The sequence below is a fragment of the Castanea sativa genome, chromosome 6 (genome assembly GCF_040712315.1).
Source record: "Castanea sativa cultivar Marrone di Chiusa Pesio chromosome 6, ASM4071231v1".
In the NCBI taxonomy this organism is placed as follows: Eukaryota; Viridiplantae; Streptophyta; class Magnoliopsida; order Fagales; family Fagaceae; genus Castanea; species Castanea sativa.
Genome location: NC_134018.1, coordinates 46,678,770 through 46,695,763, shown reverse-complemented (window position 1 = coordinate 46,695,763; position 16,994 = coordinate 46,678,770). Strand labels below are relative to the sequence as shown.

The window sequence follows — 16,994 nt, the reverse complement described above, 5'->3', positions numbered from 1 at the left end:
TCAGGCAACTGGGGAGTCTGTGGGTAAAATATTGGGTACAGTGATACAGGTGGCCGACCCTGAAGATGATGGGGCCGGAGGCGAATTCTTAAGGGTCCGAGTAGTGGTGGACATTTCTCGATCTGACTCTCGACTGATAGGACGGACTGTTGTTTCCCGTGGGTTGGGTTTGTTTTCTCTAGTTCCCGACAGTAAAACCATGGCCGGACTAGATGAGATGTGGGCTCGCTTCTTTGTCGAAAGTGGAAGCTGGTGGGGCCGAAGTCACAAGCGAAGAAGAATTTTGTCTCCACCAGTTGGCTAGGAAGTTCTTTACGAAGAGGATCTTGAATGTGGAGGCAGTGGCTCGCACCTTCAAACCCTTATGGAAACCAGTTGGTGAGCGGAAGATCCGGGATGTGGGGGAAAATATACTTGTTTTTGAGTTTGAAGACAAGCTCGATCTTGAAAGAGTTCTGGAGTTTGAGCCTTGGTCATATGATAAGAGCTTAGTAATTTTCCAGAAGGCAGCAGAGGTAATTTCTGTCCCTCTCTTGGTTTTTTCGCACACAACATCCTGGTTACAAATCCATAATGTACCAGAACGATTACTACCTCAGGCAACTGGGGAGTCTGTGGGTAAAATACTGGGTACAGTGAAACAAGTGGCCAACCCTCAAGATGATGGGGCCAGAGGCGAATTCTTAAGGGTCCAAGTAGTGGTGGACATTTCTCGTCCTTTACTGAGGTGTTGTAAACTATGGTCAGAAGGGAAATCGTGGGCTGGGTAGGGATAAAGTATGAAAGGTTGCCTAATTTTTGCTACTGGTGTGGCTGTGTTAATCATAGTGAGAGGGAATGTAAGGTTTGGCTACGAGGTAACGATCATCTGAATCGCAAAGAACAACAATATGGGGCTTGGATGAGAGCTGATTCGGGGAGGATAGCGAGAAAAATGGTGACTGTGATTCCAGGGGCACCACGCCACCAAGCACCATGGCATAAACAGCAAAAACCGTATGGGTTCTCTCAGGATTTTTCCAAGGGTGCTTCCACGAAAACAGGGTAGGAGAGGGGAACCAGCTCAACATCAGGAAGGGAGGAGAAGTGGGATGATACTGAAGCCTCTCATTATTCATCTCCAGTAGTCACTGAAAAACCTGTTTATGATGAACCTAGTAGTTGCAAGAAAAATTTGTGTATGGGACGAGTGGGTAAGGAAAACCAAGCTGACCGAGTAGAGATGGGTGCGTTTGGTATGCCTACTATAGATCAACAGGGGAGCCAAGCTCTTCCCACAGAGGCTGTAGGTCAGAACATCCAGGCCAACCAACCAATTCAAAGCACCCCTTTCGAGGATATCACCAACCAAGTTCATCCCTCCTAATGTGTGACTAGGAAATGGAAAAAATTAGCCCGAAAGTCTGGAAAAACCAAGAAGAAAGAGAAAACTGATAATGGGAAGCGAAGAATGAGTATTGACCCCGAAGAACAGAGTGGAAGCAAGAAACAGTGTATGGTTTTTGGCCCTTAGAATGAACAAAAAAATGTGGAGGTGGTAGCTGGGGCCCAGCACCACTGGGGATTATGAGTTGCCTAAGTTGGAATTGTCGTGGGCTTGGGAACCCACAGACAGAAGATGAACTTGTTGCCATGGTGACAAAAAAAGATCCCAAAATGGTTTTCTTGATGGAAACCAAAGCTGAAAAATGTGTATTGGAGCAGATTGGCAGAAAGATTTAGTATCCTAATCTCTTTGTGGTTGCTCGTGTCAATACGGGAGGTGGTTTAGCGCTGTATTGGAAGAGGGATTTTGATGTGGACGTTCAATCTTTTTCGGTAAATCACATTGATGCTATTATTAACCATGGAGTTGATGATGCCTGGCGTTTCACAGGTTTCTACGGAGAACCTGAAACTGCCAACCGGGAAAATTCATGGTCTATGTTACGTGCATTACATCAGCAGTGCTCTCTGCCTTGGGTTTGTATGGGAGACTTTAATGAAATTTTGTTTGCGGATGAGAAGCAAGGTTGGTTGGATCGGCCTGAAAGACAAATGGAGGGGTTTAGGAATGTTTTGGATGTTTGCTGCTTAAAGGACCTTGGTTTCAACGGTTTTCCTTTCACTTGGTGTAACCGTAGACCGGGTGACCAAAATGTTTGGGTTCGTTTGGATAGAGGTGTGGCTTCAATTGATTGGATTCTCCGCTTCTCGATTACCCGTATACATCATCTTGAAGCCTTTCACTCAGACCACAAGCCAATTCTTCTTAGAGCGGATCCGAAACTAAAGCGATTTTATAGAAGGGGTAGGCTGTTTCGCTTTGAGTCCATGTGGTTGAAAGATCTTTCATGCGAGGCTGTGGTGCAAGACTCATGGGGTAATCAAACTGGTAATGTTTCGACCTGGAGTTTTAATGGCAAGATTCTGACCTGTCAAGACAAATTGAAGGAGTGGAATAAAAAGATTTTTGGCCATGTTCGCAACTCTCTAAAAAAAAATTTGAAGAAGCTGAAGGAAGCCGAAGAGATTGGGGGTTACAGAAACAAACTAGAAGAGATACATAAGCTGAGGGGAGAGATCCAAAGTCTTAAAAACAGGGAGGAGAGTATGTGGAAGCAAAGGTCTCGGAGTGCTTGGCTTAAGGAAGGAGATAGTAACACTAAGTTCTTCCACTATCGTGCCACTCAACGAAATCGTCGAAACTTCATTGAGGGATTAGAGGATGAGGCAAGGTTGTGGGAGGTCGATGAAGCTCGGATGGGCCGGGTGATTGAGCAGTATTTTAACTCCATCTTTACTTCCTCTGATCCAACTGGTTTTGAGGAGATTTTAGATGGCATCCAACCAGTCATGACCGAGGGTGCGGCAAGCTATCTAGACCGTGACTTTCAAGCATCGAAGGTCCAATATGCACTCAAGCAAATGGCACCTCTCACGGCTCAGAGCCCCGACGGTATGTCTCCCATTTTTTATAAGTCTTTCTAGCATATTGTGGGTGATGATGTAACGGCAGTCATTCTCAAGGCCCTTAACACTGGTGTTGTGCATGAATCCCTTAATTCCACTTTTATCACATTGATACCAAAAATTAAAAACCCAAAAAGAGTGGATGACTTTCGGCCAATAAGTTTGTGTAATGTCATTTATAAACTTATAGCAAAAGTGGTGGTAAATCGATTGAAAAAATTCCTAGCTCAATCTAAGCCTGAATCTCAAAGTGTTTTCTTATCGGGCAGACTCATATCTGATAATATTCTAGTGGCATTTGAAACACTACATTATCTTAAACGTAAGACACAAGGGAAGATGGGTTATATGGCCCTCAAATTGGACATGAGCAATGCTTATAACCGTGTAGAGTGGGAGTTCTTGGAAAAAACCATGAGGCACTTAGGACTCGGGGAAAGTTTGGTTAGCCTTATTATGTCTTGTTTAAGATTTGTCTCTTATGTTGTTCTCCTTCATGGGCAACCTATAGGAAACATCAAGCCAAGTAGAGGGCTGAGACAAGAGGATCCTCTTTCTCCATATTTATTCCTTATGTGTGCAATGGGGCTGCAAAGTCTAATCCACAAAGCTGAATCTGAGGGGCTCATTCATGGGGTGTTTATTTGCAGAAATGGCCCAAGGGTTTCACACTTATTCTTTGCAGACGTTAGTGTGCTTTTCTATCGAGCAAGAGAGGAGGAGTGCCAAAACATCATTGATATTCTGGATGTCTATGAAAGAGGCTTGGGTCAAAAAATTAATCGTGACAAGACAAATATTTTCTTTAGCTCAAATACCCATCATGATACCCAGATTCGGATCCAATAACTCTTGGGAGTGCCAACTATCAGACAATATGAAAGGTATTTGGGTCTTCCTGCCCTTGTGGGCCGTGCCAAGAAGCAAAGCTTTATTTATTTGAAGGAAATGGTATGGAAAAAGCTCCAAGGATGGAAAGAAAAGCTGTTATCCCAAGCCGGGAGGGAAACCCTAATTAAATCGGTCATCCAAGCTATTCCTACATATACGATGAGCTGTTTCAAGCTTCCGAAGGGTCTTATAAAAGATTTGGAGGTTTTAATTCGTAAATTTTGGTGGGGTTATAACGGGGACAATAGAAAGGTTCATTGGGTGAAGTGGGAGAAACTTTGTGAAGCCAAAGAAGAAGGTGGTTTGGGATTCAAGGAAATTGAGAAGTTCAACGAGGCACTTTTGGCTAAGCAAGTTTGGCGTATGATTAATAATCCAAAATCCCTTTGCCATCGGGTGTTTAAGGCTAGATTTTTCCCGGAGTGCTCTATTTTGGAGGCAAAAGACTCAAGCGTGGGGTCTTATGCGTGGAAAAGCATTTGTAGTGCAAGGGATGTTATTCGGAAAGGGATGGTGTGGCGTATTGGAAATGGCGAATCTGTGCGTATTAAAATGGATAAGTGGCCGCCTGCTCATTCAAATCGGCCCATTTTAGATCCGTCCCACCAGCTGGCACCTGATGCTAAGGTCAGTGAGTTAATTGATTATAATTCTGCAGCGTGGAAATCTGATTTGGTGCACCAGTTGTTCTTGCCTTAGGATGCTGCGTTAATAATGGGCATCCCCCTAAGCGTAAGACTGCCCCCTAACAGAATCACTTGGGCTCCTACTCCTTCTGGCTTGTTCTCTACCAGCAGCGCGTATAAATTGCTTGTGGCTTGTGAATTAGCTCCTAATGCTGGTACCTCAAACCCGGAGCCCCAAAGAAGCTTTTGGAAAAGAATTTGGTTGCTACACACTCCAAATAAAATCAAGCATTTCATTTGGAAAGCCTGTCAAAATGCTTTACCTACCAAGGCAAATCTACTCCGCCGGCACATTGCCACATCAGCAACCTGCGAAGGCTGCAAAGAACAATCTAGGGATACGCTTTATGCCATCTGGTTATGCAAAGAAATAGCATGTGTTTGGAGATCTTTGGGCTGTTTCTTCCATGATGGTTCAGCCCAACCAGTGACTTTTAGCGATCTTTTCGTCAGATTTTTGTTTTATCGGGATGATGTGAGGCTGGAATTGTTTTCTATTATTGCATGGCTACTTTGGAATAGACGAAATGCCAGCCATTTTGGGAAGCCAGTTCACCCTCTCCACCAAATTTGCAGTATGGCTGGCTTTATGCTCTAGGAATTCCTTGTTGTGAGGAAGGTCATTGAGGAGGTTCCACCAGTTGTTCCAGTTAGTTTGTAGCACTGGCGACCACCTAATCTCGGCAGCTGTAAGGTTAATTTTGATGCGGCCATATTCAATGATTCAAATTCTGCAAGCCTTGGGGTGATGGTTAGGGACTGTGCTGGGGATGCAATAGGTGCTCTGTCAATGCCTATTCCCCTGCCTCAATCCATAGCTGATGTGGAGGCCCTTGCCTATTGCAGAGCTGTGCAATTTGCAGCTGAGATAGGCTTAACTCGAGTTGTCTTTGAAGGTGATTCTTTGGTGATCATCAATGCTACTACCAATGATTCTGGAGTTTTGGCTACCTATGGAGCTGTTGTAGAAGATATTCGTGAGCTGGCTTTGGGGTTTCAATTGGTAGATTTCAAGCATGTTTCACGCTCTTGTAATGCAGTAGCTGATGCGCTTGCTAAGAAAGCAAGCACAACTGTAGAGTTGCAGGTTTGGCTTGAGGATATGCCCTCAGACATTGTTCCTCTTGTGCGAAGGGATGTCCTTTAACCTGTACTGTTTTCGTGTTTTTAATAAAGTCCCAGGCATTTGATCTGGTTTCTCAACAAAAAAAAAAGTTTCCGAATGCCCATAAAAACCAATAAAGTGCCAAACAACACCCTCTTGATTTACTAAGGCATCAATGTGATGTTTAATTGATAACATTTACTAAGGCATAAATATGCAATCTAACGGTTAGATTTTCAAAATCCACATCAAATCAAAAAATATAAGAAGGGTTTGAAAGGTTTCTCACCAAAATGATTTGAAGATAAACATTTTCTTTCTAGGTTTGATTTTTGGTTTTTTTTTTTTTTTAAGTTGTTTAAAATTATACGATTTCGAAAGAACACAATTTAATTTGAAATTGACAAAAAAGGAAAAGTTTTACTGCATATACGTATGTAGTAATTACTGCATATAGGATTATGAAGTAGTAAAAAGAAAGTGACAAATGTCTAATAAACAATGCTTTCTTTTTACTTTCACATAACCATTATACAACAGTTGCTGCATACTAGTATGTGGCAAAACATTTCCATTAACAAAATTATGTAATTTAAATTGTAATAATCTTAAACTTTTTTTTTTTTTTTTGTAGAAAGGAAATTTCATTAAACAGCTAAACTAAGGGTGGGAGGGAGGATCAGCAATGGTCTTGGAAAACAACAAGCCAAATCTGTTCGAGCTTAACAGCTCCAAAAGATCTACAAGCGGATCTTGATACAAAATAAAAGGTCTCTCTTGATCAGTCCCTATTCTAGCCAAACAATCAGCACACGAATTTGCTTCGCGATAATAATGCACGATCCAAAATTGGGCTAAATGGGATAGCAACTACTTACAATCATCAATAAGGGGCAAAATAGAGAGATTTGTACTAGCTGGACTGGCAAGAAGCTGGACAATAGCCATGGCATCAAGTTGAACGATCACAACACTTAGGTTTATATTTTTGCAAAGCATAGACCATCTCTAAGGCCCCACAACTCTGCTAGAAAACTGTTTAAGCACCTAAGCCTCCTAGAGAATCCCCCGTCCCACTCTCCTTGCTCATTCTTGATCAGTCCGCCACACCTAGCTCTGCTAGAAATTATGTAATTTAAACTATAATAATCTTAAACTTTTTTTTTTTTGGTAGAAAAGAAATTTCATTAAACAGCCAAACTAAGGGGGGAAGGGAGGATCAGCAATGGTCCTGAAAAACAACAAGTCAGATCTGTTCGAGCTTAACAGCTCCAAAAGATCCACAGACGAATCTTGATACAAAATAAAAGGTCTCTCTTGATCAGTCCATATTCTAGCCAAACAATCAACACACGAATTTGTTTCGCGATAACAATGCACGATCCAGACTTGGGCTATATGGGATAACAGCTGCTTACAGTCATTAATAAGGGGCATAACTGAGAGATTTGTACTAGCTGGGCTTGAAAGAAGCTGGACAATAGCCATGGCATCAAGTTGACCAATCACAGCACTTAGGTTCATGTTTTTGTAGAGCATAAGACCATCTCTAAGGCCCCACAACTTTGCTAGATTTAAAACTATAGAAAACCTACATAAAATATAAAATGGTATCTATCCCCTTGTTTTTTTTATTGCTTTTCCTTGGAGGAGATATAGGATATTGTGATGAAGCTAATTGTCTTTGTTTCACATTGACATTGACGTGCGTTAAAATATGAGTTACAGCTCTGAGCATTTTCACAGGAGTCAAAGTTGCACCCGTGCACCATATGGTATTATAGTCTATCAAAGACTATAGTGTACTCATTTTTTCTTCCACATTCAAAACTGGGACCACAGTATTAAATGTGTACAATGTTATAGACGATTAAAAAAAACAAAAAAGAAATCCTCAAAGAAAAACAAAAAAGAAAAAAGATTTAACTTAAGGCCTGTCCACATATTCAGCATTCACCTTTCCCAAACACCAACTAGAAAAACTCAAGCTGATCTCTAGAATTAAAAATGTCTTGGTGGGGAAAGAGTTATGGCTTATGACTATTGTGTACAACACCATACCAAATAAAGTTGATGAATTCCCATTGTTCACCTTTTTGTTTTCCCTCTCTTCCCAAATGAGTTGAAATTTAACCCTACATAAAACGTTTTTTTTTTAATCTCTCACACCAAATTATGTTTTTTTTTTTTTAATTTAATAGAGGGTCAAAAAATATTCACTTGTAATGGGACTCAAAGAAATCTAGGGACCAAACCAAGTTGATTGTTCGATAACTAATTAATAATTATTGTAGGTTTTAGTTAACTCAATTGGTAAAGTCTTTAATGGTTAAATAAGATATTTGAGATTCGATTCTCGCCTACACCAAAAACTGATTGGTATCTTGGTCTGATGATAAAGTTCTACCATTAGGAGCAGATATCATAAGTTAAAACTCTCTAAAAAAATAGTAACTATCAAACTAATTGAATAGTGATGCATGTATGTTAATTTGCCTGATTGGATGTTTCGTGTTGAATCTTAGCTAGGTCCTTCAATTATTCGATTATCTATTGGAAGTACGGTTGTTGGTATCTATAAGTATCCTAGTCATTATCGAGAAACCAAAACATTCATTCTTTTCAATCAAGGTCTTATCATGATATCTTGAAAGTTATAGAATATTTTAAGAGTATCATAAATGCTACTCTTCTCTCTATTTTTCACCGCATACCGTTGGTGCGATGGTCACTCCATAAGTATAAGTGCTTGTGGGGTTCAGACGGTAAGGGTCGGAGTTCAAGTCTCTAGGAGGGAGTTTCACACACATATATGCTTAGATTATGCTAAAGTAAAATTCTATCTTGTATAAAAAAAATAAAAAATAAAAAATAAAAAGCATCTTACTATTAATTTAATTATTGAGACAACAGAATATTACGTAATTATCCAATATTTCTTCATTTCACAAACATCTACCATCTACACATATTTACTATAATTTTTAAAGAAGGGAAAAGGATAATCAGTCGCATCCTCAGTAGCTCTGATAACTTTGAACACCCACCCATGCCTATTTATTATGTTTTTCCAAGAAAAGGAAAAAGATAGTCGGTCGCATCCTCAATAGTTCAGATCACTTTGAATCACAAAATTGTTGATCATTCAAGAATGTGATTTTGATGGGATATCACAAATATGTACCTTTGATATTTCCCATCACAGGTTTGGCAACCTGTATATAATAGATTCAATCACTTTTACAAAACCCGTGATGAAAAATTTTACAGAATCATAGGTCCACCTCTCGTACATGTCTTCAAAGCTTAAAATGGCACCATGGGATTTGATACAATATGATAAGTCACTTTGGGACATTTAAGTTATTAGATTGATCAAACACACAACCAGTAGGGCACGATATACATGGCCTCATTCCCTCGTAAGGTCAAATCTACCGAATCATTTTTACCTACTGCAAAACACTTGGGGATACATATAATAATTATTACAAAGAAGAACAAAACAGAGTAAAAGAGAGAGAGAGAGAGAGTCTTTGCTTCTAGAGCTATAATAATAATCGATGCAAAAACATAATCGAAAAGCCAGGGTTGCTTGGCCGGTTTTTGGGTCTTTGGAACTAGAAAAAAAAAAAAAATCTAATGGACGGTGCGGTTCGTGCACTGCATAAAGGAGTTTGGAAGAGGGTGTGAATTCAGAGGCAACAAAATTTGGCCATACTTTCGAGACTGGGTGAAAGGTGGTCACCCCCTACAACTGTAGGACACCTTTGATGTCACTCTTTTGCTTAGGATTTGACACCTACTAATTGGTAGATTATTGAGGAAATCAAGAAGATAGGTTAAAGTACAAATTTCTCTTTCGGTTTTTTTTTCTTTTCTTCATCACATTTCGAAGATGCTTCCTTCCATTCCATAGGGACATGTATGAGATTCAATTTTTTTAAAATTAATTTTGCTTCAAATTTTTTTTTTTTGGCTTCATTTTATTGCTTAATTCTAGCCATAGAATCATAGAAGTCTTGTTGTAATGAAGCAACGTAACTATGGAAAGGCTAGACTTCCAATCATGTAATCTAGGTGCATAATTTATGTTAAATGGTGCCTAAAGGTATTGTTTTAATTATATTTTATGAAAAAAATAATGAAATAATTTTTATAAATTTTATATTTTTCATAAAAGTAGAATTAAAACTCTTCTTATATAGTTTATTAAGAATTAATATAAGGGTATTCGTTAACATAATTCAATTATATTTGCAATTTAAAGAGCAAATATCTTATAGCCCAAACTTATTAGACATTTTTTTTTGAGGTACTATAACTATGTCTAATTGAATAACTATAACTATTTTTTTTTCACTTCTTTATTTAATATTAAATGAGTTTGATTGAGCTTATTAATTTTATTAATTTATTTTGTTCTTAAAAATAATTTGTATTAAAATATAATTGCATCTAAAATAATAATTAAAAAAAAACTCTATATAATTTGACCCTAGAAATAAAATGACACTTTAAGTTAAAATAAATTGACCATAATTAAGAGATAATTTAACACACCTTCTTGTATTGTAATGTAAGAATTGAAGTAATGTGATAAAAGGAACAAAATAATATAAACAGGATGTGCCACGCTACCATATGTGTAACCCACAATAAGTTATCCACATCAATCTTTTTTACTTTTCTTCCAAAATTCAATAATCTTACCTAACACTTTTGTCCTATGCCAATTCAATTTAATTTATCTTAAACCATAATGTTTGAGCACTCATTTGGCAAAATAAGCACAAACCAAGTGTTTATCTAAATGTGATTAAGTGACAACAAAGTTTCAATATCTAGCTATAAAAAAAAAAAAAGGTGGCTTCCACATCATACACAGTCACTTCTTTTGTGTGTTTCTAGTTTCTACAGAGCACAGAGTGACTTCTTTTAGAAACTGGAATCAGTGCAGTTTAACATTCCTGGCCACATCAAACTTCAAGCGCGTGAATTTCAATTTTGTAGGACTCGACCTCACAAATGACAAATCCCTTTTACACGACAAAGCTTTTACCTGCCAATTGAATTGGTTTACTTGCAAAAACGCAGTATCTTTTTTTTGATCTTCTGTGATCTTAAAGAAACCATTTTTCAATCCTTTCAATGATTTTTTTTTCTACCCCACACTTCTCTCACATGGAGACGGAGTGATATGGAGCAGTAAAAAGTGCAATGTTTATCCACTTGATTTTTCACAATTTTTTTTTTACCATTTGTGAAGGTAGTAAATTATAGTTTAGATAGTGTAATGCTCACACCACTCTACCATTACCACTCATTTTTATTATGAATATTTTGTGTGCTGGACTAAATTGTGGTAAAAAAAAAAAGGACCACTCTCAATCTTTAATCTTCTGTGTGCAATGACTTTTAAGCTTTATTTAGCTTATTTTTGTGCAATATTTGCAAGTTTTACGTGAATCTTTAAAAAAAAAAAAAAAGTTTAATTCAAGTTTTAATTAGCTTATTTCTACCATGTAAGTTTCATTTAAGATTGAGCTTCTATTTTGTCAAAAAGTCACTACTTTTTTCGGGTCTTTCTCTTTGGTTTTTATCACTTTTTTGTTTTTAGGGGATTCCATCTACTTTTTATTCCTACATTAATTTCAGGAAAGAAAAAACAACCAACAAATTGTATTTAATATATATATATATTTTTTTTTATTTAAATACATTTAACAAAAATAAATAAATAAATATGCTATTCCAATCACACAAATCTAATGCAACTTTTTAAAGTTCAAAATGCAATCTTTTTTTCTTGAAACCCAAGAAATTTTACAGTTAACAGCCCCACAAGCAGCTCAGTGGGATTTGCTGCATTAAATTCCCCTCCCCTCTCTTTCACTGAATTAAGTAGCCCATGACGTTTGCTTTGGGAACCTACCTCATTATAATAATATTTTTTTCAATAAATAAATAAACAATTCTATAAAAATTAAAATAATAAACCTTAATAATATTACCCAAAAAAAAAAAACTATAAGGTGGGCCTCTCGAGGCAAAGAAGGCCCAGGTGATACCCACTGCCACACCTAGCTGCAACTCCTTTTCTTCTCTAACCCCATTATAAATAGTAACCCTAACCCTCTTTCTCTTTTCCTCACTGACTCACTCTCTCATTTACTCACTGCCCACTGTTTCACACTTCCACTTCTTGTTTCTTTGTTTTCTTTCACACCCTCTGTTTCTCTGTTTTCCAAAAGCTCAGCAAAGAAAAGCCAAAGGGATTTTAGAGAGAAAGAGAATTGTTTTTTGCTTTTTTTTTTTTCTTGGAAAGTTTGTGTCTTTGCCAAAGTCTTTCAGTTCATTCCCTTCATTTCCAAACCATGGCTTCAGTATCCACAAGTACTATTACTGCCACTTCCATTAGTGGAGCTCCACCACCCTTTTACTTTGATGAGAAGTGGAAATTGTCAAAGAAAGAAGCTTCTTCAAGAAGCCGATCTTCAACAACAGCAACTAGTGCTACTACTCCTTTCATGAAGAATAGTTCTACTTCTTCTTCTTCTTCCTCTTCCTCACACAGAAGGTGTTCTTTCACAAGAAAGTGTGCCAGGCTTGTGAAGGAACAAAGAGCAAGGTTCTACATCGTGAGGCGCTGCGTGACTATGCTCATTTGCTGGAGAGAATATAGCGATTCTTAAAGAAATGAGTTTTGCAGAGGGAAAGAGAGAGATGGCTCTCTAGAGGGACAAAACAAACAAAGTTCACTCTTTTTTCTCATGCCTCTCTCTCTTTTTCCTCTTTTATTGGATAAAGCAAAAAACCACCCAGTTTAAAGTTTTTCTTGGCGTCCAAGAAGGAAGAGGAAGAGAAAGATATATACTTGTACATAGATTTTTTTTTTTTTCCACTTTTTTGTGGTTTTTTTTTTTTATTGGGTTAGATTCTTTTTGGGGGCTCTGAATCTCCTTTGAAGGAGACGGGATCATGATGTTGCTGTTAATTAATTCTACTGTTTATCTGTCTGGAAATAGAGACATTAAATTCAGAAGAGAATCAAAGTTAGCTTTCAGTAATCCCATTATCGTTGATTATTAATTACCTCTAATATTATGTTATTTCTTTCTTATTTTTGGTTGTCTGGGTTTGGTGGTGACCTTATTTTAGTTATTTCTTTGTTTCCTATCTGGGTTTTGCTGATCTTGATGATTGAAGAAGTGACGGGTCATTTTGAGATCTCACATCTCTCTCTCTCTCTCTAGCCCAGATGGAAATTTCGTTCAACCATTGCAGCTGAGCTTTGTGTGGATCTGGTGTGCTTGGCTGACAAAGCCTATTATTTTATCTAGTTTTTTTAATCAAAATTTTTAATTGGATCGTGGATGTTGAAAATTTTTAAATTAATAAAGAAAAAAAAGTCCCATCGACGGCAGAAGATGGATCAACGTGGGAGGAGTGAGAGACTCTCTGGATGCACAAAAGGGCAGCTTAAAACTAGAGTTGCCCTTTCGTTTCTTCAATTATTTGTTTGTAACGTTAGGAGTTGTATGGCCGAATAGTTTGATACGAGATTTTTGTAATTTTTTAAAATATATATAAAAAAGTGAGAAAATATGTAATGGTGTTTAGAACGTAAAATGTGAGTTTGAGATGGAAAAATAAACTGTACTAAAAATTTTGAAGCAATTGAAAATGAATTTTTTGGTATACAAAATTAGGCTTTTTTTTTTCTTCTTTTTTTGCTGAAACAAAATTAGGGTGCAAAGGTAAATTCTCACCTAAATTAACTCAGGGTTGGCTAAGTTAGATGTGCTCTCAGTCTCAAAGTGTTTTGTACCAAGTTTAACTCGGTGTGCTCCTGAATTTTATCCGATATGTTTTACCCAATTTTGACAGATTAATCTCTAATTAAAAAAAAATACTTGAAGGTACACGCGAGGGGGAAAAAAAATTCCCACTATATTCTGTCAATTCTACTAAAATAGGCTAATGGCTAGAGAAGTAAATTGGGCTCTACACCCAATGAAGTGAATGAAATGCAATCCAAATGACCTCCATGTCCTCTTAACATTTGTGTTCTTTGACCAGCTATGGACCACTTTGACCCCTAATCTCATTCACATCATGAAGTATTTTTTGAACTTTTTACCAGTTACCACAATGTTTTTTGAACCCATCTTTTCATCTGGGTTTGCCTTTTTTTAATTTCCCTCAGGTAAAATATTATTAAGGATTGAAAAGGATAGGCAAAGAGGAATATGTCTTTGGAAGATTGTATTAACTTTAACGACATGAAATTTAATCATAACTATAAGTACAATTTTCTTATAGGCATGTTCTGAACCCCCCCCCCCTCCCCCCAAAAAAAAAAGATTCATAAGCATGTTAAGTGTAATTACCATGAATATTTGGGGGGTATTTTCGTCCGTGAGAATTTTACAGCTAGGTTCTCTGTAGTTTATACTGTAGCGTCTGGTGTGGTGCCATCATGGGGTCTGACTATATGTTTAAAAAAAAAATGGAAGCCTTTGGAAATCATAAAGTTTCAGTACTTAATCACTGGCCTAAGTTTGATAATATTTGTTTTCGTTTGGCATATTCAAAGGGAAAAAATTAGTAAATTAGTACTATAATATAAATGAGTATATGTAGCTTTGGGAAATGCAAGTAGGCACGTTTGCTGACAAAGCAGCACAAGAAAATACACATGGTGTCACACGCTCAAAGCTCATTGTTTTCTCTAAAATACTATTTACTTAATTTGTATTGACAGTGGAAACTGGAAAACAATTTCCATTTCTATATATTATTATAACTATAATAACTGAAAAGTCCTCTGGCTAGCTAATCGCCACGTCTCTGATGTGGGTTTGATTTGAATCAACGGTTGGGTTGATGGGTTTCATTCAATATGTTTCTATGGGCTTGACAACAACAATCTGATCTCTATCTGCAATTTTTACCTTGTCGATGGGTCTGATTCAATCTGTTTCTATGGGCATGACAATCCTTATCTATCTTCATCTACCTTGAGAAAAAAGATAATATCTTCTGCATAAAGTTTCGGTGCAACCTATAAGAAAAAAAATTTTGGAAAATTCTAAACTTATCGGTTAGTAAATATGATCATAATCATATCGTATTCATGTTATACGTGTATCATACCAGCCGTTTTATAATATAATTTTTCAAAGATAGTTCATGTTACTGTATCATAAATATACTCGTGTTCTTGCTTTCCATGGTTTTAAAAACCGAACCAGGGACAAAACGTGATTTACCTCCAATTCTTGGTTTTGGGCATTTTATCAGACCGAATTAGTACATAATTCCCAATTGAATCAGTTAAACTGACCGGTCCAATTCGGTTTTTTAAACCATGGTGCTTCCTAGCTTATAATTATCATTTTTACTGTAAAAGACTTAGAAACCGACTTCATAACTTTTTGGACAATTTGTAAGACTTGTTTGTTAAGGATACTGGATTTTTCGCATTCTTTCTTACCTAGCATCATCATTTCACTCTAATTGGACCCACTACAACACGAATATACTTAGAAGAGTGTGGAAAATTTGATGAACAATTTCTTGCGGATAGATTTATCGAATATTCATGAGTTATTACTTATGGCGCCTGCTTTAGAAAGCAAGAGCAGAGCATAGTGTGTCCTAAAAGAATTTCTATTACCCTACTTTTGCTGCTTCTGCATTGCATCATTTTAGCCACAGAAGCAAACAGCTAGTTTCTCGTAACACTTGTAATTATTTTTGACCCAAAAAGTTGTACCTAATGCACGCGGATTGAGAACCTGAGAATTTGCACATTCCATCATACATTGGGTTATTATTAGATTGTGATAATGATCATAAAAGCATAAGAAGAAAAGTGTTCGTATCAGCAGTTGTTTGACCTAGAGGTAAATCTTCTAGCCCAAAAAGTAATTATATTAGAAGAAGCTGAGGGTGAATAATGATCTTTGTTTATGCAAAGCTCTGGTTTTTAAGTTTGCCTTACAATAACAAACATAGGCTACATAGCTACACTCTTTAGCTAGTTAACAAAGACTTCAAATTAAAAGTTATTAAATATTTCCTTCCTTTTTATGAAAGAAAATTAATATTTCTCTTTGCTAGCTAGAAACTTCTATCAATATCATTATATTGTTTTTTTGTTAATACACGTTGTTAATACACATTTATAAGTCTATTTTCAAATGCCAAAATATCTTCTACAATTTAGATGAAGGAACTTTTGACACATAGATCTTGAGTGTGGTCTTCTTCTTTTTTTAATACCTTAATAGTTGGGTAAGAGGATTTGAACTATAAATCTATATTTTAGAAAAATTAGGAAGTGTCAACTAGTTAAATTACAACAATCTTGATAATCTCAAGTATAGTTAATGTTGTTCTCTGTTAGTTTTAGTGTGCATTTAACATCAACTTATTTAGCTTTTTGTTAATTATTTTTGCTAAGAGATTGTTAAAGTATACATATACTTTGAAAAAAATAAAAATGTTTTAACAAGTTATACATAAAAGTTAAAATCTAAAATTTGAAAAAAAAAAAAAAAAAAAAAAACTAAAATGGACACTTAGGTGATGAAATTCTTTAAAGATTAAAATTGCAACAATTTTAAATTTGTAGGATCAACATCAATGTAATAGAAAACTTTGGGATACTTAATTTAAAAGAAAGGTCAAACCTCATGATTTGGTATGGAATTATGCCTTCTTTTTCTGAATCCATATTTAGATCTAGAGGTTTGAAAAATTAATCATTGGGATTTAGCTTGGCGTGCTAAATGGGACCAAGGAGCCGAAAAGAAAAAGGGCAAAATAATTACATGCATGAAATATTTTAATGAGAGGTTACCTAAGCACAAGAAGAAAAAGGTGGAAACATAGTCACCCCCACATATCTTAACCCACTATTAATCCGAAGATTATAAAATCTTAATGGATATTCGGATGTCTCTTGGGCATAAAATTATGCATTATACAATATTAAAATATGACGTTGACATTGCTTTATTGCCTTTATAGTTTTTATTTATTTATTTTAAATCAAGGGGCTATATGCTTAATAATATATATATATATATATATATATATATATATATATATATATATATATTATATGTAAAAAGCCCTTTTTCCCTTAGAAACGAGAATTACCACTTGACTCAAAGAACAATTTTCCTTCGTTTTCTAGTTATCAATCATCAAACCATTGATTGATTGTCTTTTAGATAATACTAGATACAATAGTGCCTCTTAAATAATGCTAGTTGCTAAGATACGCTTTTGTCTTTTCAATTAAAATCTTGTAATGTGACACATTGAACTAGTAATTCGAGTTTGCA

General features: G+C 36.3%; 3 protein-coding genes across 3 annotated transcripts; all 3 read left to right on the top strand.

The window, feature by feature from the left end:
* The first annotated feature begins 3,900 nt into the window (after positions 1 to 3,900).
* Positions 3,901 to 4,542, top strand: LOC142640069 (putative mitochondrial protein AtMg00310). Its single transcript, XM_075814168.1, has one exon. It carries the CDS (start codon positions 3,901 to 3,903, stop codon positions 4,540 to 4,542), a length of 642 nt encoding a protein of 213 aa, XP_075670283.1.
* Positions 4,543 to 5,277: 735 nt separating this feature from the next.
* LOC142640068 (uncharacterized) lies at positions 5,278 to 5,676 on the top strand. Its single transcript, XM_075814167.1, has one exon. It carries the CDS (start codon positions 5,278 to 5,280, stop codon positions 5,674 to 5,676), a length of 399 nt encoding a protein of 132 aa, XP_075670282.1.
* Positions 5,677 to 11,751: 6,075 nt separating this feature from the next.
* Positions 11,752 to 12,704, top strand: LOC142638905 (small polypeptide DEVIL 11-like). Its single transcript, XM_075812978.1, has one exon. It carries the CDS (start codon positions 12,012 to 12,014, stop codon positions 12,327 to 12,329), a length of 318 nt encoding a protein of 105 aa, XP_075669093.1. The 5' UTR covers positions 11,752 to 12,011; the 3' UTR covers positions 12,330 to 12,704.
* The last annotated feature ends 4,290 nt before the right edge of the window (positions 12,705 to 16,994 follow it).